This window comes from Pelodiscus sinensis, chromosome 9 (assembly GCF_049634645.1).
Source record: "Pelodiscus sinensis isolate JC-2024 chromosome 9, ASM4963464v1, whole genome shotgun sequence".
Lineage (NCBI taxonomy): Eukaryota > Metazoa > Chordata > Testudines > Trionychidae > Pelodiscus > Pelodiscus sinensis.
The window spans coordinates 34,091,621-34,116,354 of record NC_134719.1 but is presented as its reverse complement, the minus strand read 5'-3'; the positions used below and the strand labels follow the sequence as shown (position 1 = coordinate 34,116,354).

The 24,734-nt window shown below is 41.5% G+C and overlaps 1 protein-coding gene across 1 annotated transcript in view; it reads right to left on the bottom strand.

Moving 5' to 3' along the window:
- The window catches only part of BRDT (bromodomain testis associated), a 62,378-nt gene extending 38,085 nt beyond the window's left edge, over positions 1-24,293 (bottom strand). The window contains exons 1-6 of the mRNA XM_075936524.1: positions 23,249-24,293; positions 13,910-14,152; positions 6,745-6,882; positions 5,472-5,601; positions 1,242-1,420; positions 28-390 (exon numbers count right to left, since the gene is read on the bottom strand). Coding sequence (XP_075792639.1) covers positions 28-390; positions 1,242-1,420; positions 5,472-5,601; positions 6,745-6,882; positions 13,910-14,101 — 1,002 coding nt within the window. The 5' untranslated portion in view covers positions 14,102-14,152; positions 23,249-24,293. The remainder of the gene's footprint in view (positions 1-27; positions 391-1,241; positions 1,421-5,471; positions 5,602-6,744; positions 6,883-13,909; positions 14,153-23,248) is intronic.
- Positions 24,294-24,734: the final 441 nt, after the last annotated feature.

Sequence of the window (24,734 nt, the reverse complement as noted above, 5' to 3'; positions counted from 1 at the left end):
TTTGTGAATCTAGCTAAGACTCCTTACCTTAATAGTTATCAGGTCTATAGGGCATTTCATAGCATCGGGGTGGTCATTGAGCCCCGAAGCGCTAATGTCTACAGATTTGTAGAAAGGCCAAGCATATGATGCATGTTTCTTTGCAAACATTTCTTTAAGGATATCACTGCAATGCTTTAGTTGTTCTGATAATTCAACATTTTTGGCAGCTTCAGGTGGCTGTTGAGAATCTGGTAAATCTTTTTTTGGATGACTTTCTGGTAGACTACGTTTACTTTCTTCTCTACATAATATTTTAGCAACTTTGGGATCATTAAGTGCTGGAGAGGACTCAGAGCTTCCTGTGAATATTGTAGTAGTATCAGCCTTCCTTTTCACACCATTTTTAACCTAGAAAAAAAATTACAGAGAATATTTCAACTGACTAGAATGGCACAATTCCAGTATAAAACAGCAACAGAGAAATGTGTAGTTTTTGAAAGAAAAGCTTCTGCATTTTTTCCTTCAGAAGTGAAGGACTCATTAATATAAAACTGCAAATTATTACAATCTAGCATCCAGTTTAAGGTTGTCTCCTTTAGAGCTGGAAGGAAAGCGTACTACAGTTTAATCTGTTACTTATCTATGGTAAAATTTCGAAAAAATCATCAAGTTCACATAAAAGTCACAAGTGAATAGGTAGATTGCTTCACTCTAATATTGAGTCTTAATTTGAGGCCATTCTTGGCAAGTGTGGAGAGAAGGGGAGTGGGCAAGTTCACCTGTTACTGGGAGCCCAGACACCGAAGCCTCTAGAAGCAGCCTCCCTTTATCTCTTCCCTCCTTTCTGTTTTCCTGAGCCACTTCCTGTTGTAGCCCCTAACACCGTCCCTGCCCTTGCCTCTGGACACTTGTCCACCAGTTCCCTAACTGCCCACCACGGCTGCCTCTACTGGCATCTAGTTCCATTTCCCTGGGCTCTGAGTTCCCCACAACCTGCTGCTTCTTTTATACAGAGCTTGCTTGGCTCCGATTGGCTGTTCCTCAGGTCTGACCCCTATTGGCTTCCTGCAGTACAGCCTCCCTAGAGCTGCGATTAACCCTTGAAGGGCCAGTGCAGGGCAGATGCCCCATTACAGATCCTCCCTATACATGGAAAAAAAAAAAACTTAAATAATGAATAGTCTTGCAGCACCTTAGAGATATTAAAAAAAAAATCAACCTACTTTCATCTAGAAGCCATTATTTAAGAGGTAACTTACTTTTGTTACAGGTAGCGTGGCTGCCATTAAGGTAGTTGACTGAGCCATTGACTGAGGGGCTAGCACAGCCTGCTGTGGTAGTGGAGTCATTGCATGAGGCTGCTTAGCAATGCTTTCAAGTTGCTTCTGCAGTTGATTTTGCTTAGTGGTACAAACATCTATGTCAGGCTGCTGAGCTCCTATTAAAAAAAAAAAAAAATCAACCCACTTTACATGGAGATGTATATTTTGGTGCCCCAACAATTCCAGTTTTATGATCTTACAGAAGAGATCTCCAACGTCATCTAGTCCTGTCTCCTGTTAATGCAGGCATCCCACCCATAATCTCATAGGATTAATGTATCAAACGGTCTTCACATTACTGCCATAACACTTCCTTTCACAAAGCTCCTATTCAGAGCCCCAAAGGGTACATTGTCTAACTTTCAGTTGGCCAGACACTTACTTGCAATTGGCGTTTTCTGAAGCCATGAATAAGTGCAACAATTACCATTCTTGCATCCATGCCTCTAATGGAAGCCCTGGTGGGGATTTGCTTAGTTCAGATCTGAAGGCTAGTTCATCAGCAGACCCATAGTGCCCTCAAGAGTCCTCAGCCAAATTAATGCCTTGGCAAAAAATCTGAACAAGTTATCTTTGAAAGCAATAGTTAGAGGTATATTATCTTTTCAGGTCCCTATTCTCAGAAAGGGAATTTCTCCATTTTGAGCTAAAAAATGGAAATAGAAGTAGTACTGAACATAGAAAGAATGACAATACACATCCTCTCTATTAATATTAAGTTCTATTAAGAGCTCCATATTCTAAAGACTAGTTTACCAATTTGGAGAAGAGCTTAGTCACTCAACTTGGAAAAATGGTTCCGCAAGTTAATAATTAACTTGAGCCAAGCAGTGATTTATAATTATGTACCTAGAACTGTGGAAGGAAACACACCTTTAATGTGACCCTTCTTAAAAAAAAAAAACCCACACACCAAAGGCCTGCCAGAGATGTGACAATAAAATATTCACTCGGACAAACATTAAGGTATGGTTTTCAGACATATTCTGTAGTAATTGGCAAGAAAGGTCAAGTAGCTTATCACATGACATTAGTTATTTCACATGAAATCCTTAATTTTAAACAAACTGTAGAAGAGAACCTCCATGGGATGGGGATACAGGTGTACGAATAATATTGAAATTGTAGCTTGACACCACCGCTCTGAAAGTAGTAAGATGTATTTATAATATCACTCCATTGATGAAGAATTTAATATAAGATGGAATCATTTATGTACACAAAATAGTGCAGGAATATGAGTCAATCTTCTCCAATAGGATGGAAACAAAAGCTGGAATTATCCCTAGAAGCCAACTTTCTTCCTAGCCACCACTAGTATAGACTGCCAAGATAGCGAGACTACTGCCAACAATGGTGATTTTTCACTGCTACCCTAGTCCTATCTAAGCATTTCAAGATGCCCTACTCATAGGCCTGTTGACAGGAGGGGAGAGGGAGTCATGAAAGACAGTTGCTCTGCTCGAGTCCAGAGATTCAAAAGCATCCAGGGTTCCTGACTGCTGCAGTGGCCAGAGCCTTTAAATAGTCAGAGTGCTGTGTGGTATGCTCCAGGTGGCCAAGGTGAGCACCATATGCACTGAGTGGCGCTGAGGGCTAGCTGCCCCAGCTCTGCCCGAGGCCCCACCTTTTCCAGGAGCATAGAAGTGCCACCGCTCCCCCCCCCCCCCCCACCCCACTTTGCCTAAGGGCCCAGCAAGTCTGTTGGCCTCCCTGGCTATTCAGTACCAAAAATCAGAATAAGCTATTCTTAAAGAGAAACTAACCTTTTTCTTAGGGAAGTTCATAGAGGAACAAGAATCACTGGTTATCTTTCTATCCAGCTAAGATGAAAACAAGAATAAAAAATAATAATCCTGAATGGCATCCCTACCTGATGCCCCCTTTTTGTAAGGCAGGGGCAGATCAATGCTGATGCTATCATGCTTGCTTGGGCAGCATTAACTCCATTTGTAGCAAGTTCATCAGTGTCCTCAGCACAAGTGGGAGAGAAATGTACCATAAAGTTTACATATCTAAGTGTTCCAAGGACACTTAGTATCTAGGTTAGGTGATAGCCAAGCGTGGTGGCACATACATTTGGGGAAGCGGAGAAGTGTGGCATCCATGTAGACACTCAATGTAGTGAAGCAAAACAATGGATCTTTACATGAGGCTTTAAAGACACCACAGGGGTGCTTAGAGTCAATTCTTGGAATGGGCATATAGGGCAGTCACCTTGGACATGCCAAAATGCAGTGCTACTTGTGGGGGTTTTTTTTGGGCTGTGCTCCCAATTAGCTTGACCTTTTCATTTTTGGCTCAGCTGCTCAAGGGGTAGGTTGCAACAGGGCCAGGCATTAGAACAGCTAGGTCCTCTCTTTGGAATATTTCTCAGAAATACCTGAGAAAAAAGGAAAAACTGGGAAAAACTCAAGTCTTACTCCTTTGAAAAGGAAAGCAAAGTGTTTGACAGAAGACTAGTTTTCGACCATGGAGCCATGAGGCCTACCCGATAAGTACAGCAGGAATGGAATATTTTTTTAAAAAAAGAAGTCAGCCAAGACAGTGGACCCCAATGACAAATATACACAAGTTATGGTAGAAAGCCATCAAGCAAACAGGGTGATACTGTAGGAGCAACTGACAGCTGTGCCCCTTTACAGTCTGAAGCAAAAAGATCATTGGAGGCAACTGGGTATAGGGTACTGCTGCTCCTATAAAGGGAGCACACAGCATTCTTTGTCAGAGGTAACAGCTCAAGACTACTGGTCTGCTGCCAAGTGCACAGACTTAAGCATTGTCACCTGTCTCATCATGTGTTTAACTTGTAGTTTCAATGCAAATTCAACATAATTTACTTGGGAGTAAATATTCTTGCTGATCTTTCCTGATAAATGTGCATCTCTGGCTATGTACAGCCATTTGAAAACAGGCAAGCAAACGCCTTAAACAGCGATAAACATTATGTACAACATTTTAAAAAGGTCTCTCTCAAGCTCAAGGTAAGTACAGTTGGGGGGGGGGGGGGGGGAGGGGACTTATTTGATTAGCATGATGCTATTTTGAGACAATCAGGTCTCCAAAAGGATATCCAGTTCATGACTAAAATTTATATCTTTGTGCAAGGGAATGAGGGACAGGTTATTGTGTATTTATGTAAGCAAATAAGCTACTCTATCTTCCTTTACTCATGTTTAAGATTGGGCTAGTGCCTACCTCCCTAAGATATTAGAATGTTTAACATTTATGAAAAATTTAGTCAACAGATGACACTTCTGTGAAGTGCTCAGAAGCATCTTATTTGATAGAGAAGCTGAAGTACAAGAATACTAAACAATTTTATTAATGATGAGCACCAATTTAGTGACAGGAATAGAAAAACGTATAGCTCCTGATCTGCACACCTTTGCTGAAGCACAGACTTGCATTTCCCATTCAACTACTTAATATTTTACTTGTAACTTACTAATTTAAAAGTATACTAGTTAGTTTAGTTTCGGTGTTTAAAAAAATGGGAATACATTGTACTTCTGCTCCTTTTCGGTAGCAGCTTACATCAGATGGATAAATGATTTTACCTATAGCTGATAACTGTTAATGCAGAGAATGAGCTAAACCTAACAGTCATGTCAAAACTGGACTAAAAATGGTAAATCAGCTAGAACTTGAGAGGTAATATTGGCACACTGAAACTGCTTAAGCCTCAAAGCAAGGATTTTTTGCCTGTCTGCAGAAGCCCAGGAAAATCAAGAGGCAGTTGTCATGTTGTAAAACCAAGAACCCTGACGCCAACTTCTTCACAGCACTGTTTAGTACAGGGGTGGGAAATAATTTTCACAACCATTTAAATAGGATCCTGCTGCCTGAGCCACCACCACTTGGAAATTCAGCGGCACGGGAAGCAGGATATAAATAGAAAGTAGCGAGATGTAGTCCTTAGGCTGGATTCAAGTGTTAGGCAGGTTGCATCTGACCTCCAGGCCATATCTTGCCAAGCCCTGATTTAGTAGCATTAGGTTTTAGTCTAAGTAGTAAATTGCTTCCAATGATCATAAAATGTTACCATTCTACAGGCTTATCAAGAATACATCTTTCCCACAATCTGATGTTTACAAAAATCTTGTAATTAGAATTTGAATGGTTAACAAGTTAATATATTAACATGGAATATAGTCTAATATTTACCTTCTTGTTTCTTTCCTTTTCTTTTCCCTTTATTAACGATCACGATTTTCTCTTCTGGAGGCATTTGTGCCACTTTCTGCATAAATACTTTTTCTAATTCTTCTGCCATAAAAACAATGTCATCACCTGGCTACACGATATAATAATTTTTGTAAGCCACAAAATATAGGCAATATAAATCAGTAATTCAAGAATATTAAGTTCATGTAGCATTATGCCACAGAACATGGGTGTGTTATCAGGCATTACAAGCTTACTACCAATCTGATGTCAGACCAGAGTTTCTAAACAATCTTATTACAGTTCAACCTTAAAAAGGGTTACATAACCCACCCCACCTGTTCCACAACAAGGTTAAATGTCCCATTCTCTATTTCTTCTTTCCACAAACATCTCACCCGTACACTGAGAAATTTTAAGCCATTCACTCTAGCAACCTTCAACTCCAGAGGGAACGACATTCAAGAATTAGAACAAAACCCACTTGAGTCTGCCACATAAAAGAAACATTTTAAAAGTTGCTTCTTCCCTTCATCTGTCACACATTTTGTCCGTCATTATACATTGCAAAGCTCATCTATTCATCCATTTTCCTGGAGGAGTGGAGTGTAGGATTCAGGATAATCAGGAGTAGGGGGTGTGTGTCTTAGGCTGTGTAGACACAGCCGGGCTTACCTCGAAATAAGCTATGCAAATTGAGCTACATCAATTGCGTAACTTTTTTTAAAATAGCTTATTTTGAAATTGGGAGCAGCTACACAGCACTTATTTCAAAATGGAGCTCTCTTCATCAACTTCCCCTTACTCATCGTACAATGAGAGTTACTCCAGTTTAACAATATTTTGATGCAGACTAAATTTTGAAATAACTAGTGATTTTGAAATAGTGTTGCTATGTAGATGCCCACTTACTTACAATTTTTATTTTTACCTTTTAATTGTTATATGAGTGTGCTGTATCACTACAGAGGCTCTTTTGTAGTGTTTTAATGACTTTGTTGTTAGAATCCTTGTGTGGGGACATTTACTCTTTCAATGAATTGTACAGATGGCTAGAGGTTGGCTAGATGATTTTTTGTAAATTTGAGCAAATATTAGTAGCCTATTTAATTGCATGTTTTCAACTAATATTCAGAGACACTTTCGGTTACTTGTTTTCTGTTGATGCATTTTGTTGCTTGTAACAGGTACTTTCAGAATTGGGTATATGGCCTACTGAACAGACACATCCTCTCTTTTAGATTGCAATACTCTCTTTTTAGATTCTACATACCTTGTTATATACATAGCAGTTTGTGAACATAGTTTTGAAGTCTTCAATGCAGTCTGTAGCTTTTGTGTAATAATTATGTTCCAAACGCTTTTTAATCGTGCTCAAGTCCATGGGTTTCTTAATGATACTATAATAATCCTGCAATTTTGAAAAGAGATGGTTAAAAGCCATATAATTTGTTAATTTAATGAAAGATAAATAAGTGTTACTAGCACCTGAGTACTCTTGTACATTTGAGAACAACTTGTTAAATTTTACAGGAGAATAGAATTACTGTGTTGCTGAATTTGGAATAGGAATATTCCATGAAAAGAAAGCTTACCTTCAGGTTTAAAGTTACCAGTAAAAGCATCTTAAGTGCAACATCAGAGGTATTATGGAAATTACTTTCTTTGTATTCCTCCCCTTGCATGAACAGATTTTTTTTTTTTAAGATATTCATTTCAGTAGTATTAGTACCATGTGGCTAAGTGGCACTTGTACTAGGAATAATAGTTCTCTTGTATAGCAGTTTTCATCTGTTAATCTTAAAGCAATTTACAAGTGAAAATAAGCATTCCCATTTCCCAGATGGAGAAATGGAAGCAGAGAGACTCATAAAATTGCAGGCAGAGCTGGGAAGAGAGTCTAGTCCTCTTGATATCTGTCCAGGACACTATTCATTAGATCATATATTAGAGAGGGAGCTGTGTTAATCTGTATCCACAAAAACAAATAAGGAGTCCTGTGGCATCTTAAAGGCTAAAATTAGCCTTTTAGGTGAAACAGGACTCCTTGTTTTTTCCATTAGGCCAAGGTGCTCCCCTAAAGACTAGCTAATTGACCAATTAAAAGAATCCTAGTAGAATTGCTTACTTCCACCTCTAGGGATTAGCAGACAATCTCTAGGTTAGAAGAAATCAGAAGCATTCGGTAGTTTTTACACCCCAATAACTAGGTTACATATCTGAAGAATATGTAAGGGCACATCTACAGAGCAGGGCTTAACTAAAAAAACTATGCAAATTGAGCTACATCAATTGCGTAGCTTATTTCAAAATTCAGAGTGTCTACACAGCACTTATTTCCAAAAAGAGCACTTTTCCTCTGACTCCAGGAGCCCTCATTGGGTGAGGAGTAACAAGTCCTCCAGCTTGTCAGTATTTCAACATTATTTTGAAATAACTGACTGCTATGTAGACACAGACTAAGTTATTTTGAAAGAACACTAATTATTCCAAAATAATGTTGCTGTGTAGACATACCCTAAATTAGTAATGACTACCTCTGAAGCGCCCCTAATTAGAGCAACTTATCCACTTTAGTTAGAACAGAAAGCTACAACACAACAATGTTTTTAAGTGTCTGTTCAACAGTATGACTAGAAGAACATTTGAACTGCATAGCTAAAAATAAAAGCTATTGTCAAAATACTGATCTCTTCCGCCACCTCCTGTCCCCTTTCCGTGTCAGAAGAGGGAAGTTAGATACTCACTGTCCTTGTAATGAAGACAGACAGAATTTGCCGTTGATTATGCAAAGGTTGAAGCTGCACTATTTGAGAGTATGTGTTAAATTCTAAGTGGCTGCCTTAGAAATATGAAGAGGCAGAACTGTCCTAAGGCTAACTACAATTGTTGTCACAACTCTGAATGAACAACCTACAATATTAACCTTAAGTGACAGTTTCTCCAAAGAACAAAAACAAAACACAGACGACAGTCACTTTGACAGTGCTTTTGGATATGCTGACCAAATGAGTTTGTCAAGAGAAACAGATATGGATAAAGGGTTTTGTCTGCTGCTCCAAATAAAACCAATTGTCTGGAGGGACTGATTTATGAGAAAAATGTTAGAAGAGCCAAGCATTTATAACAGAGGTTGGTTAAGTAACAGAGAGGAAACAATTTCTAAATTGAGGACTAATGAGTGGCAAGTTTAAGAGTAATCCAATCATATGACCAGGAGAAACTTGACAGAATTAAGACATTATAAACTTGAGAGCAACATCTTTCAGCATACTGAAAGTCTTAAGGCAGTTGTGGTGGAAGCCCCGTTCCTTGACAAGACTAGATTAATACATACTCCACTCCTCTCACCCCCTTAAAGAGATACAGCAGCATTCATACAGACCCTACTGCAGTGGTCTCCAACCTTTTTAAGCATGAGATAACTTTTTGAATTTAAGTAAGATCCAGGATCTACCTCAAACCCAAACACACTTGCCCCACCTCCTTCCTGCCCCTTTTTGGGGGCCACTTCAGTGCATATGCCAAAACCTATTTAGAGTTAGGAGAAAGCTTTCTTTGGGGACAATGATCCCATAATCACGTCAGGGTTTGTTACACCTATATGATTCTATGCATGTCACACTGGTAATGTTAAATAGATTCTTAGAGTCCTTGCTGGAAGAGGCCTCAGGAGGTCATCAAGTTCAGCTCCCTGCCCCAAAGCAGGACCAATCCCAACTAAATCAGCTCAGCCAGGGCTTTGTCAAGCAGAGACTTAAAACCTCTAGGGATGGAGATTCCACCACCTCCCTAGGTAACCCATCCAAGCGCTTCACCACCCTCCTAATGAAATAGTTTTTCCTAATATCCAACCTAGACCTTCCCCACTGTAACTTGAGGCCGTTGCTCCTTGTTCTGCCATCCATCACTACTGAGAACTGCCTCTCTCCATCCTCTTTGGAACCTCCCTTCAGGAAGTTGAAGGCTTCTATCAAATCCCCCCCTCACTCTTCTCTTCTGCAGACTAAACAAACCCAAATCCCTCAGCCTCTCCTCACAGGACATGTGCTCCAGCCCCCTAATCATTTGGGGGGTCCTCTGCTGGACCCTCTCCAATGCATCCACATCCTTTCTATAATGGGGTCCCCAGAACTGGACACAATACTCCATTTGTGGCCTCAGAGCCACAGTGAGGCTAAGGCAGGGGGCTATGTTTCTGAATCTTCTTTGGCAAGATATTAGAAAGGGGTTAGGCCTAGTTAGTTTCCAATTTAATTTTTTTTTCCTGCAAGTATTCAGTTGGTCTAGAGAGAGATTGACACTATAACCCAGCATTTAGGGCACTTTCCTGAGACACTTGGTTCAAATCCCTGCTGCAAATCAAGTAGAGTGGGCATTCAAATCTAGGTCTCCCACATTCCAACTGAGCAACCTTAGCCCTGGGCTACTGGGTATTCTGTGACTGGACATGAATGTACTCGAGATGGAGTTTATAATATAAGCATGAACCACATCTTTAGAAATAACCCTTCATATCTCCAGGACTTCCAGGCTGAGAATTGTGGTTAGCCTTCTTTTATGGAGAATGCATATGTTTATACGTGGTCTCCAGCAGACCAGGGAGAGGAAGCAAAGCGGCGGAACACGTGGGCAGCGGACAGGGCTGTCCGCTGCCCACGCACTCCGAGGCTTGGCTCTGCTTTGCCCCCCCCCCCTCCTGCTCCTCCGCGGCTTGGCTCTGCTTTGCCGCCCCCCCCATCCTCCTGGTCTGCAGACCAGGGGGACGGGGAGCAAAGCAGAGCAAAGCCACGGAGCCAGAGGGCAGCAGGACAGCCACGGCGCGTCTGGGCTGTCCCGCTGCCCCTGTGCTCCATGGCTTTGCTCCGGACACCTGTGGTACAGCAGCTGGGGCGCTGCCAGTTGGTCCCGTAGCGCCGCTCTGGGCGCTACTGGACCAACCGGGCAGCACCCCAGCTGTTCTGCCCCAGGCGTCCTGATTCAGCCACTGCTGGTCAGATTCAGCAGCGGCTGAATCAGGCCGCCTGGGGCAGAGCAGCTTGGGTGCTGCTGGGTTGGTCCAGTAGCGCCGAGGAGCGGCGGCGCTACTGGACCAACCCAGCAGCACCCCAGCTGCTCTGCCCCAGGCGTCCCCAAGTCAGCCGCTGCTGAAACTGACCAGTGGCTGACTACAGGAAGCCCCTGCCCTGGGCTTCCTGGAATCAGCCGCTGATCAGTTTCAGCAGCAGCTGAATCTGGACACCAGTTCCAACTTACATACAGATTCAACTTAAGAACAAACCTACAGTCCCTATCTTGTACGTAACCCGGGGACTGCCTGTATTGCCTTTTTAAGTTTCTTAAAGATTATTTAAAGGGGCCTGCTATTAAATTGTAGCACTTTATAGGAAAAAAAGACAATATTAAGAGTTCAGTCACTTAAAAATCAAGACAATTTTAGAATTATTATAATGAGTTATTCTGGTCAACTAATAATGTTTAGTGTTTGAACAGGAGTTTTTCCCATGGGACAGATAGGCAGAAACCAAACTATACTATCCTAGTGTGGACTATGGTATGTCTACAAAAGGAAATTATTTCAACCTAAGTTTTTTTGAAATAACTCCCAAAATAAACTTTTTCCCCAAGGAAAGCAGGAGTTTTCAGAATAAACAGTTCCTTATTTTGAAATAATGGGCTTGGTTGTTCTGCTTGTTATTTTGAATTAAGGGGAGTTATTTTCAAATAATTACCTTGTATATGCCAGAGCTTAGTGAGAAAGTGACCACACATTCTTTATTCTTTCTCCACTTGTTAACAATTGTCAGCTTACTCCTACATCAGAAGAGTGAGGGACAGTCCTACAGGAGGCATCTGGTGTTGAGGAAGTCTCATGAGGTTTTTTTTTTTTTTTATAAACCAAACCTTAGTATTTGTATTCATCTTCTCTGCAGTGTAGGAAAAAAAATTGGTGTCTTCAGTGTAGCGGATTGTGGATCACTTCAGTTATTAGAGAAAGAAGTTTATGATTAGTTGGTTTACTCCTCCCCCCCCCACTAATCACCACATCTCTCAAACAGGAAGGTGATGAAACTATTTAGTGATATAAAGGGTTAATTGCTTTGCTATTTCACAAACAAGAGCAATTGTCAAAAAGTAGTCTCTGAAATATATCTTCAATAAAGTCTACATTTTCTAAATCTCAATGCCTGCATTCCATGCAGGAAAAATCAACATAGCAGATTTAAATTAGAGATACGAGCTGAATGTTCCAAAAGGCGGACTTTCAGATTATGAAGCATCAACTTCTTGGGGATGCATTAGTTGTGTTGACACTATTCTTTGAAGCATGAACTAAAGTTTGAATGGCCACATAATGCTCTATAAACAGTTTGAGAGGGGTCAGGAAACTACTATTTTAAGAGCAGATGTCTTTAGAAGGGTACCCTACTTGCATGCCCCAAAAGAAAGCTTATTCTAATGGGAAATCTGTGGGTCCCCCCCCCCCCAACATTCCTCTTGGGCACATCAGGTCACTGAAGCATTCCCACAAGAAACTCAAACAAGTCCTTACATATCAAGATACCATCCTGATTTAATGTTAAACTGCATCGGATTTCAAGTGGTAGAAACTATTTTCTCTACTCTGGAGAAAGTAACTGCAAGATCTCAGACCTGATAATTACTTATTGGGAACAATAATATTTACAACCAGTGCTTTTTTTGTGATCATAGAATCATAGAATAATAGGACTGGAAGGGACCTCAAGAGGTCATCGAGTCCAGCCCACCGCCCTCAAGGCAGGACCAAGCTCCATCTACACCATCCCTGACAGATGTCTATCTAACCTGTTCTTAAATATCTCCAGAGAGGGAGATTCCACCACCTCCCTTGGCAATTTATTCCAATATTTGACCACCCTGACAGTTAGGAATTTTTTCCTAATGTCCAATCTAAACCTCCCCTGCTGCACTTTAAGCCCATTACTCCTTGTCCTGTCCTCAGAAACCAAGAGGAACAAATTTTCTCCTTCCTCCTTGTGACACCCTTTTAGATATTTGAAAACCGCTATCATGTCCCCCCTTAATCTTCTTTTTTCCAAACTAAACAAGCCCAGTTCATGAAGCCTGGCTTCATAGGTCATGTTCTCTAAACCTTTCATCATTCTTGTAGCTCTTCTCTGTACCCTTTCCAATTTCTCCACATCTTTCTTGAAATGTGGCGCCCAGAACTGGACACAGTACTCCAGCTGAGGCCTAACGAGTGCAGAGTAGAGCGGCAGAATGACTTCACGAGTTTTGCTTACAACACACCTGTTGATACAACCTAGAATCATATTTGCTTTTTTTGCAACAGCATCACACTGTTGACTTATATTCAACTTGTGGTCCACTATGACCCCTAGATCCCTTTCTGCCATGCTCCTTCCTAGACAGTCGCTTCCCATCTTGTATGTATGGAACTGATTGTTCCTTCCTAAGTGGAGCACTTTGCATTTCTCTTTATTAAACCTCATCCTGTTTACCTCTGACCATTTCTCTAACTTGCTAAGGTCATTTTGAATTATGTCCCTATCCTCCAAAGAAGTTGCAACCCCACCCAGTTTGGTATCATCTGCAAACTTAATAAGCGTACTCTCTATCCCAATATCTACATCATTGATGAAGATATTGAACAGTACGGATCCCAAAACAGACCCTTGAGGAACTCCACTTGTTATCCCTTTCCAGCAGGATTTAGAACCGTTAACAACAACTCTCTGACTACGGTTATCCAGCCAATTATGCACCCATCTTATCGTGGCCCTATCTAAGTTATATTTGCCTAGTTTATCAATAAGAATATCATGTGAGACCGTATCAAATGCCTTACTAAAGTCTAGGTATATGACATCCACCGCTTCTCCCTTATCCACAAGGCTCGTTATCTTATCAAAGAAAGCTATCAGATTAGTTTGGCATGACTTGGTGATGGTACTGCCTGGTACACAGTACCGGCACCTCCAGATGCAGTACCAGCACCTCCAGTCAGAGCTCAACAACTTTTTCCCCCCGGAGTACTAGCACTTTTTTTTTTAAGAAAAAAAAAAAAAAAAAAAAAAAAAAAAAGCACATTTACAAACATTTCCTGACAAATCGTATCATACTACAGTGTTGAAGGAGTAAAGGCTTGGGCTATGACTCTTTGCTACCCCTCTAAAAATTCAGTCCAAAACTTGTAGCTCATGGGTAGATGAAGGGATTTAAGACCCCTTTAAACTCTCCCACTCCTGAGCTGCTTTGGGGGCGGAGATATTTCTGGCATAACTTAGACAGTGCTGGAGGCCTAAAGTGCAGTACTGCCCATAACCGCTGCAGATTAAGTTTTTTAAAACCAGAATTTCAGTTCACCTTTAAGATCTCACTTGCTTCTTCAACATATTATAAGGTTTTCATACAATACCCAATTGGAGTCTTACAGGAAGGTTTAGTGCTGCAGCATCTACAGGCTGGTGAAATGGCCAGGAAAAGTTGTGCCTCCACATAGCTTTCATGACCACCCTCAGTAAATATTGAAGCTGATTTGTTAAACAGCCAGTTTTTTTAAGATTGATATATTCTGGTGGAGGAGGATTAACAATAGTTTGACGCTGTTTGTTTGGAAGAGACATCTTCAGTAAGTTTCTATAGCTACATGTTCCAACGTCTGTTCTAGCATCAACCTGTGAAGAAAAAAAATATAAACAAATTTTAATATATATTATATTGTAAATATTGTGGGACAAACCAGGTCAGGAAAAGTATAAGCTTTCAATATAGAAGATGAAAGACTGCTACATGAAATACTAAACACATTGGCTGCGTCTAGACTGGCATGATTTTGCCGAAATCCTATTAATGGAAAAGTTTTTCCTGTTAAAAGTATTTCTGCAAAAGAGCGTCTATATTGGCAAGTGCCTTTGTGCAAAAGATTTGCTTTTGCGCAAAAGCATCTGTGCCCAGTATAGACACGGTTTTGCGCAAGAAAGCTCCAGCGGCCATTTTCACCATCAGAGCTTTCTTACACAAAAAATTCCTGTCCGTGTCTACACTGGCCCTCTTGCGCAAGAACACTTGTGCAAGAGGGCTTTTTCCCCCCCCCCGAGCTGGAGCATCAGAGTTCTTGCGCAAGAACACTGACAATCTTACATTAGATAGTCAGTGTTCCTTGCGCAAATTCTCGTGGCCAGTTTAGACAGCTCGCAAGATTTTGCGCAAAAGTAGCCACTTGCCAGTCTAGACGCACCCATTGGGTTTTAGTGCCTTTAATGAATCAGTTCACTGGTTGCATTTCTAATGGGGATATAAGGCATACTTGAGATCAGAGAAGTGACATTTTATAACATTAATGTCTCAGGCAAAAAGCCATTAAAAGTCACTGGCATTTTTCTTTAGTCTACAAGTGCTGTTATGCATGAAGGCTACGTCTACACTGCAGGCTACTTGCACAAGAACCATTTTGCACAAGAGTTCTTGTGCAAAAGGTCTTCCACAAGAGTGTGTCCACGCTGCCATGTGCTTTTGTGGAAGAGATGTAATTTTGTGCCATGGACGATCTTGCACAAAATTACATCTCTTCCACAAAAGCACATGGCAGCGTGGACACACTCTTGTGCGAGAAAGCATTGATGGCCATTTTAGCCATAGGGCTTTCTTGCACAAGAAACCCCTGTTGCCTGTCTACACTGCCTTCTTGTGGAAGAGCTCTTGTGCAAGAGGGCTTATTCCTCCTGTTTTTCAATGCTTTACTGTAAATCTACTTGCGCAAGAACACACGTGCAGTGTAGACACTCTGCAACTTTTGCGCAAGAACAGCTGTTCTTGCACAAAAGAGTATTTACAAAGCCATGGACAGACAGAATACTGGAAAAACCTTCAGTTAATGGTCTGGATAACTCAGACATCTAGTTTTCTACTCATTCATTGGCCCAATTTCTATTGGTGCAAAAGACAAGCTTTCACACTTACACAGAGCTTTTCTCCAGGTCTGTATAACCTCAACAGCTTGTGTCTCAAAAACAGAATTTGGGCCAATAAGATAGATACTACCTCACATACCTTGTCTCTAATATCATGGTACCAACATGGCTACAGCACTGCATACCTCCATTCAAAGGGAGTTGGAGATGTTCTCCTAGATTGGAAGCTCAGGTTAGAAATCTCAGCTGATATGCAACACAGGCAGTCCCCGGGTTACGTACAAGATAGGGACTGTAGGTTTGTACTTAAGTCGAATTTGTATTTAAGTTGGAACTGGCATCCAGATTCAGCCGCTGCTGAAACTGACCAGCGGCTGACTACAGGAAGCCTGAGGCAGAGTTTCTCTGCCCCGGGCTTCCTGAAATCAGCTGCTGATCAGTTTCAACAGCAGCTGAATCTGGACGCCTGGGACAGAGCAGCTGGGGCACTGCTGGGTAGGTCTCCGCAGCACCGCACCTCAGCACTGCGGGGACCAACCCGGCAGCACCCCAGGTGCTCTACCCCAGGTGTCCCCAAGTCAGCTGCTGCTGAAACTGATCAGCAGCGGCTGAATCAGGACTCCTGGGGCAGAGCAGCTGAGGTGCTGCCGGGTTGGTTCAGTAGCGCCGAGGAGCAGCACTGCGGGACCAACTGGCAGCGCCCCAGCTGCTCTGCCCCAGGAGTCCCAAGAAAAGCCTGGTCTGCTGGGAGATGTGGGGGTGCACTAGCTGCAGTCCCCCGCCCCCAACAGACCACAGAGACACGGGCAGCGGGACCGAGACACGCTGCGGTCCCGCCGCCTGGGTCCTCCGCGACTTTTCTCCGCGTCTCCCTGGTCTGCTAGGGCCTCCCCTCCCCCCAGCAGACCAAGGAGATGCAGAGCAGCTTTTCTCGCCCCAGAGGACGAGGGCGGCGGGACCTCGGCGCGTCTGGGTGGTCCCGCCGCCTGCATCCTCCGGGGCGAGAAAAGCCCAGTTCGTAAGTGCGGATCCGGCATAAGTCGGATCCGTGTAACTCGGGGACTGCCTGTACAGATTTTTAGTGTAGCCAGATCAAGATTTTCAGGACACTAGTTTGACATTTCTATAGGACAGTAAGGTGCAGCTTCATAGATGTGTTGGTTTGACCCAGAATATAAGAATAGGCCTAATAACTGAAGTGGTTTGGCACAGAAGTGACAAAGATTGACACTGAAAACCATATCAAGTTGCATATTAAAATAAAACCTGAATTTGGATTACCTGTTTTTCAAACTTGGCCATATGCACAAGATAATTATTTGTATCTTTATATTATCTTTCTACATACAAACAAGGATGCAACAGATTTGTGGAATGCTACCTTGACATCATTTTAAGACATATGAAATCAATTAAGGACATTACTAGAAGTTGCTAGTCACCATTTGACTTCTTCCAGTAGACACTGCTGTTGTGATAAAGTTGATCAGTCTTAGGCATATTAGAAGGCAAATATGAATTCTCTTAAGAGTAGGACTAAAAGGTTCTTTTAAAAGTGTTGTGTAGTATAAGTTACCGGAAGTTTAGAGCTGAGAATATACTTGAAACAGGAGTTCAATCTTTTCTTTTTTTACTTAAGGTGCTTATTTCTTAATATTGCCAGATAATTGTTAGAAAATGAAATTAGACCATAAACGTTATAAATGGCTTTACCCAAGAAGAAGCTAGATTTTAAGTTACAACACGAGTAATATTAGGAACTATAGCCTGGCATTTTCTGCTAACCTTGCTAAAGTAAATGTTTGGTTTAAAATAATCCTACCCAATTTATTTGTAAACCAAGAGAAACAAAAAACCCTATACTTTTGATCATACTGTGCACAGTGAAATTTTAAAGAAATAAAATGCACAATTTTTAACTTCAAATTAATTAAAATAAGTCTAACATCTTAAACTCTTATAATTAGCACAGCATCTTGTCAGACATGAAATATTACATCTTACATTTTGATCTGTTATTTTAATTTTCCATTTAAGAAGAAACGTCCTCTATAGCTATGCTTGTAGATACAAGACGGTTCTGATTTCTCTCCCATCTATTTACATATCAGATAATTTTGTAATAGGTTAATGCCAATAATATCCAAAACAGTTTCTTCAGCTGATTTCTTACAACTAAGGAGTTAGCCTAGCCATGTTCACATCAGCCAATTGTACCCAGTCAGAAATTGCGTAAATACACAAAACTTGCAAGCTTGTTCATTCAAGAGCTAGAATGTCAAAATATACTCTATTTCAATTTACTTTTTAGTCAAGCATTTTAATAGACAAGCTGATAATCTTTGTCAGGCTAAACAATGATCTATAGATTTTACAAACAGATCCAATAATGATAATTGAAAAAAAAATACCTGTAAAATGTTTGTATTTATTTTTCTGAGCAATGCTGTACAAATTTACTGTACAAATTTAAAAGGGAAAATTTATATTTTATGCCTAGGTATAAGAATCCTTTAGATGTGATTATGCAGCTATTGAAGTACCTACATAATTCCCTTTAAAATGTGGAATAACGTGTTTAGTTTCTCTAGAAAACCTGTATTCCATAGTGTCTATCTCGGCTTATTGTAAAGCAACTACTGAAAGCCAGTGGGAAGCTGGGCATCTAGTTTTCTTAAACATTCCATCTTTAAATTGAACTGATTGAGGCTTGCTGCAGACAGCCTGAGGGTACGTCTACACAGCAAGGCAAAAGTCAATTAAGCTATGTAACTTCAGCTACGTCAATTGCATAGCTTAATTCGCTTCTGGTGCTGTCTACACAGCAGGAAGAACACTCTTTCTTCGACTTCCCTTACTCTGACTACTGTAACCCACATTTCATGTCAAGTAAGAAGTCCTCCAGCTCACCATTATTTTGAAATAATGCCTTGCTGTGTAGATATGCACTGTTATTTCAAAATAACATCAGTTATTTTGGTATAATTCTGCTGTGTAGACATATCCTGAGCGAGTATCTCTAAGAAAGATGTGAACCGCCGCATTTATCTCAACCCCATGTAAACTCTGAAGATTGACAGATGTGTTGACCATAATCACAGCTGACCAACTTAGCAGAAGTTTATTCAGAGCTTTTGGCTATATTTGTTAGCATGGAGCTGAATACTCAATTGCTGTCAAGCGTTGAATGGTGGAGGTAGCAAAAGCATTCAGATTGTAAAGCCATACTACTCCATGGAAAAGTTTGGGAGGCCACGAAAATTAATCCTCATCTTCTATATATCCCCCCAAAAAATGAAAGGCACCATAAGCCTCTTTCCTGTGTGTTAAATCCCCAGTTGCGTCCCATACAGTCAACACTTCAAGCTTTGCCCTGCCCTCAAAACACCTTGGTGTTTGGCACTAAAGGAACATCTACACAGCAGCATTATTTCAGAATAATTTCTGACATACTCCTTGTCTACACAGCAAGCCATTATCTTGACTTACTGTCAAAATAATGTCGGGCTGGAAGACTTGTTACTCCAACTCCTGAAAGCCTCTTTTTAATGAAGAGTTGTGATGGGGCGGCGTCCGGCGCGGCCGCGCCCCGCACTCTGACCGACCCCGGAGATGCGGACGGGCGGGAGCAACGCTGGCACAGGCGGGGAAGAATGGGGAGAACAAACCCCGGCGCCGGCTGATGACGTCACTGATGTCTCCATGCCGGAGGCGGGGCCACCGGATGCCAAGGACGCTGTGCGGGGGGCGGAGCCAGAGGCAGACGGCGGGTAATTTAAAAGAGGGCTGGGGAGGCCCTCAGGAGAAGGCACGGAGGGAGACGGAGGTGGCCAACGGAGGCCGAGCCGGGTAAGGGACTCCAACGGGCAGGGACCAGGAGGCTAGAGTCTCTGCCCACAGGAGGGGAAGAAGTGGCCCAGGGCAGGGCCACAAAACCTGTGAATGGAGGATTTGGGGTTAGATACCCCCTCCATTGTGTGAGGACACTGACCTCACCTTAGGGCCCTGGGTCGGGGTCCGGAGCGAGGGTGGGCCCGGACCCCCTTCCCCTCTCTCCTGCCGCAAGTGGAGGAGGAATAAAAGGATCACTCACGGCAGGCGGCCCAGTCTGGGTCAGACTAACCAGGGGCCGTGTAAAGACACTCAAAATCCCGGTTCAGTCGGGGTGCCCGACCCCACAATGGGTGGGGGAACTCATGACAAGAGTAAAGTGAAGTTAGAAGAAAAGTGCTCCATCAGACTTCCTGCAGTATAGACAGCACCAAAAGCCGAAGTAAGCCATTTTGACTCGAGCTACATCAATTGTGTAACTTAAGTTGCATAGCTTTTCAACTTTAGCCCTACTGTGTAGACGTGACCTAAGGTTGCATTATGTACACTGAAAGAATAGGAAAGCATAAAATAAATTGGGTTTAATATTTTTGCCCGAACCAAGAATGGTTGATATCTGGACTTTGCAACAGGTCATTCTTTTATTGGAGAGGAATTAATATCAGAAGTCATGCCAGGTGTAATTTATTGGGTTTTGATTTTTACTCCATGTATATGAAAAGTCATCTGTAAACACTTGGAAGGTAGCAAGGTGATAGGGAACAGCCAGTATGGATTTGTAAAGAACAAATCATGTCAAACCAATCTGATAGCTTTCTTTGATAGGATAACGAGTCTTGTGGATAAGGGAGAAGCTGTGGATGTGGTATACCTAGACTTTAGTAAGCCATTTGATACCGTCTTGCATGATATTATCAATAAACTAGGCAAATACAACTTAGATGGATGCATAACTGGCTGGATAACCATACTCAGAGTAGTTATTAATGGTTCACAATCCTGCTGGACATGTATAACAAATGGGGTTCCACAGAGGTCAGTTTTGGGACCGGCTCTCTGCAATATCTTTATCAACGGTTTAGATATTGGCATAGAAAGTACGCTTATTAAGTTTGCCGATGATACCAAGCTGGGAGGAGTTGCGACTAATCTGGAGGATAGGGTCATAATTCAAAATGATCTGGACAAATTGGAGAAGTGGTCTGAGGTAAACAGGATGAAGTTTAATAAAGACAAATGCAAAGTGCTCCACTTCGGAAGGAAAAATCAGTTTCACACATACAGAATGGGAAGTGACTGTCTAGGAAAGAGTACGGCAGAAAAGGATCTAGGGGTTATAGTGGACCACAAGCTGAATAGGAGTCAGTGTGATGCTGTTGAAAAGAAAAAAAAAACAATTCTGGGGTGCATTAACAGGTGTGCTGGGAGCAAGACACAAGAAGTCATTCTTCCGCTCTACTCTGCGCTAGTTAGGCCTCAGTTGGAGTATTGTGTCCAGTTCTGGGCACCGCATTTCAAGAAAGATGGAGACATTGGAGAGGGTCCAGAAAAGAACAAGAATGATTAAAGGTCTCGAGAAAATGACCTATGAAAGAAGAGACTGAAAGAATTGGGTCTGTTTAGTTTAGAAAAGAGAAGACTGAGGGGGGACATAACAGTTCTCAGGTATCTAAAAGGGTGTCATAAGGAGGAGGGAGAAAACTTGTTCAGCTTGGCCTCTGAGAATACAGCAAGAAGCAAAAGGGCTTAAACTACAGCAAGGGAGGTTTAGGTGGGACATTAGGAAAAAGTTCCTAACTGTCAGGGTAGTCAAACACTGGAATAAATTGCCCAGGGAGGTGGTGGAATCCCCATCTCTGGAGCTATTTAAGACTAGGTTAGATAAATGTCTATCAGGGATGGTTTAGACAGTATTCAGTCCTGCCATGAGGGCAGGGGACTGGACTCAACCTCTCAAGATCCCTTCCAGTCCTAGTATTCTATGAGTCTCACTGCTCTATCCTTGCATTCTGACTTTAGTCAGGAGCCAAAAGAGTAGCAGTAGCTTGAACTCTTAGCCTTTAACTGCTCTATTCTTGGGTCAAATCATTGACTTCATTAAGGATTAATTATTATTGATTTATTAGAAGCTTCAAATTAGTTTACCTGAACTTGCTGCAGACCTTCTGTACCTCAGCTTTTTTGCAACTTTAACTTCTAAGGTCCAGTTCCTTGAAGGGTACATGGGAATTTACTCTGCACTCCACACAAGAGGAAAAGATGGCAGCTGAGTGCAATGTGCACAGCATAGAAGGATCAGACATCTTAGTACATAAGAAGCAGTGGACAGGAAGGACAGAGCACGTTTTAGGAGTCTCGGTTGCTTGCTACATAAACAATGTAGAACGGAGGGCATGCTGCTTTGAGTATCAAGTTTCTAGCACTGAATGCTAGTATAGCCCAGTACCACCAATCATAATTTATAGATAAAGACAGAATTATTACCCATTGCATAATTTAAATTGAACTTCAGACTAGTATTTACAAGAAGTGTTCATTAGGATAGTTCCATTAATAATACATAACTGCTATAGCATTAGAAGAGCTCAAAATGAGTAAACAGATAAAGGCATTTAGCCAAGGTCAACTAGGAAGCACGTGACAGAGCTGAGGATAAAATAAAAAAGAAAGCTTTTCAGTCCTAGCCTAACAGGCTTCAGCCAAATGCCATTTCTTAGCAATCTTTCTGCTGTGAGGCAATGTTAAGCAGAGTATTGTTTTTCAGCCACTGGTATAAAAGCCATTTTTTAGAAGTGGTGTAATTCCTTTCCCTTTAATTTTTAAAATTAATTGGAGTATGAACCATTTAAAATTGGTAGGTAGGTTTTGGATTAGGCATGGAAACCAGAGAATATAGGTTAAAAAAATAAGAGGAAAACTTGTAGATGGTAAGAATTACAAGATTGTGTAGGAAACTTGATAAAATTTAATTTGAAGTATTTGACGGTTAAGGTTATAAAATGCAGAAAAAATTAAGTAGCAGTACCAGAGTAAGCAATTCATCAGGACAGCTTTACAATTGTTTATATGGCACTTGAGACCTAGAATGTTTTAATTAAAGGAATGGTAGCTAATACTCATCATTTGGGAGAATACTGTGGGATCCCCAACTTCCACATCTGCACAGCTAGTAGAAACAGAAGACAGTTTAACCATTCACTTGAAAGACAAAAGTTTTTAAAAACAGCCCTTTCCCTATTTTAAACTAAGTTCCTGTCTATGTACACAAAACCAAAGAGTTTAGCAATTTCTATCCAAGCAAGTTATTTGAAATTTAATTCTTGTCCGCCCCCAAGCAATCAAAAGTTCAGGAGGCAAACCCTCAAAAGTCATGAGATTTTAGAAAATAGTAAGGTTTTGTTCAAGTGAAGACTGAGCTTCTCACATAATCACATCACTCCATGAGCTGGTGCTTTAAGAAAGATATAGCAAGAGTCAGAATAAAGTCATAAGATTGAAACAGTCACATGAGATGTTAACTTATAGGTTATTTCACAGGTAACAGTTATCTGCTAGAAGGAGTATGGGAAAGATAGAAGGGTCCCTTTATAAAATGAATAGGAATGTTAGGACATACGGGCTTCTGTACCCTGTAGCATGCTGCTACTCAAGAATGTGAACACAGATAGGCTGCCAAGATTTGTGTTCAGAAGCAGCATTAGTCCCTCCAACCAACAAGGAGGTATTATGTTCTTGATGCTCATTGTTAAAAATGTTTACCCAAGTACTTAAAAACACACATCTAAAGTAGGACTCAAAGCCTCCCCAATCTCCATCAGTAGATTAGACTCCTTTCTCAAAAGGCTTGTTATATTATCATCAAAACCATTAGCTCACTAAACATCAGCCAGCAAAGCTAACCATAGACATGTTAGCTCTGAAATGGCACCAACATACATCTACTCTCAGAGATAAGCCAGACCCAAAACCATCCCCACTTGCCAACTTAAAGCCTGAGTGCAACCTCTCTTAAACTAGACATCCATTTACCTTGGCCCCAGGGAAGTAGCCTCAATTCAGCACCTCCCTGCTTACAGAGGAAGACCAGAACCTCAGAGCAGGGAGGGGGAGGCTATTTAATTCTTCCCACAGCTGCTTTATTTCTGTGATATAATCACTCATATAAAGTAAAGGGATCGGTTCCCCAGCCTAACCCAGAATAGAGCATTCATCTCTATTCCAACAGCATTCCTAATGAGGCATTTATCATTATAAAATGGAAGCAGCTGGAAGGAGGCAATGGTCACCACCTGTTTGTTTATACTCAGGCCCATCCAGTCATTAGCTGGCCACAAACTAACTGGAAAAAGTAAAATCTGGAGTCAGACAATTTTTATATCCTACCTCTCCAAACTAATGCCTGAGAAAACTTGCTCCTTTTCCCATCAATTAAACCTGAATCATGATGCATCCTGGTAGAACAGAGCAGAAAAAACCTAGATCCAGCATCTGGACCCTGCTGTATCTAGCCAGTTTTTGCCCCCAATCCTTCAAAATCTATAGCCTGAATAAAGAACAAGTTTAGCTGTCTTCTTAAAAATGTAGATCCTAAAACAACAATGCTATCAGATCTAGTATCTGGATCCTTCCAAAATTTGGCTAAAGAGCCAGCAATTGTAAATGAAACTAAAGAACAACTACTGCTTCTAATGCTGCACCTAAAAATATCTGGCCCCAACACACTATGGTTTTAGAAAGTTGCAAAAATTAAAATGTGTCTTCTGTATCTATTTGCATTTGACTGTTTTGGGGTTTGGGGTAAAAAAGTCCCTAGATCCAGAAAAAACTAAGTACTGGGTCTGTGTTCTTGCTACTCTGCTGCACAGGAGTGTGTCAGTGTCTGAGTTACTGAGTTACTTAGGCTGTAAGGGAAGTTGAACTTTTTCTCCATTTTGACATTACAACTATGCAGATTGAACTTAAAAAGCTACAGGATCCAGCAATATCCTGGCTTTTACTCTGATCACAATCAGTGTGATCTTTTCAAAGCAGGCAGGTAGATAGGTAAGGTGAAATGGCTGAGAGTTGCTGCCCCTGCAAAGATCTTACTGGAATGGGGCTGAAGAAATAAGGGAGAATCTTTTAGAGGCAGCAGGAGGGCATGGTCCAAGGAGAGTCCCTCTTTAGGGTGTCAGAGATTTCCACTTCTGAAAAAGAGGGGAAAGGAAGAAGTCTGCCTCAATGAGAAGGGTGGCAATCCTCCCAGTGTTTAGAGCACCAGCCGAGATTCAGTCTTCTGCTCTGCCACATACTTCCTGCATGGCCTTAGGCAAGTCACTTAGCTTCTGTGCCTCAGCTCTCCTGCATCTGTAAAAATAGAAATAATCACACTTACCTCACAATACCCTGTAACATAGGGAATTCCCTTACATATTTTGAAGTCCTTAGAAATCTACTGGTGAGAAGTGCTATATAAAAAAGATAAGCACTATTATAAAACTTTATAAGTGGCAAGGTGCAGTGGAACTGTGGGTCT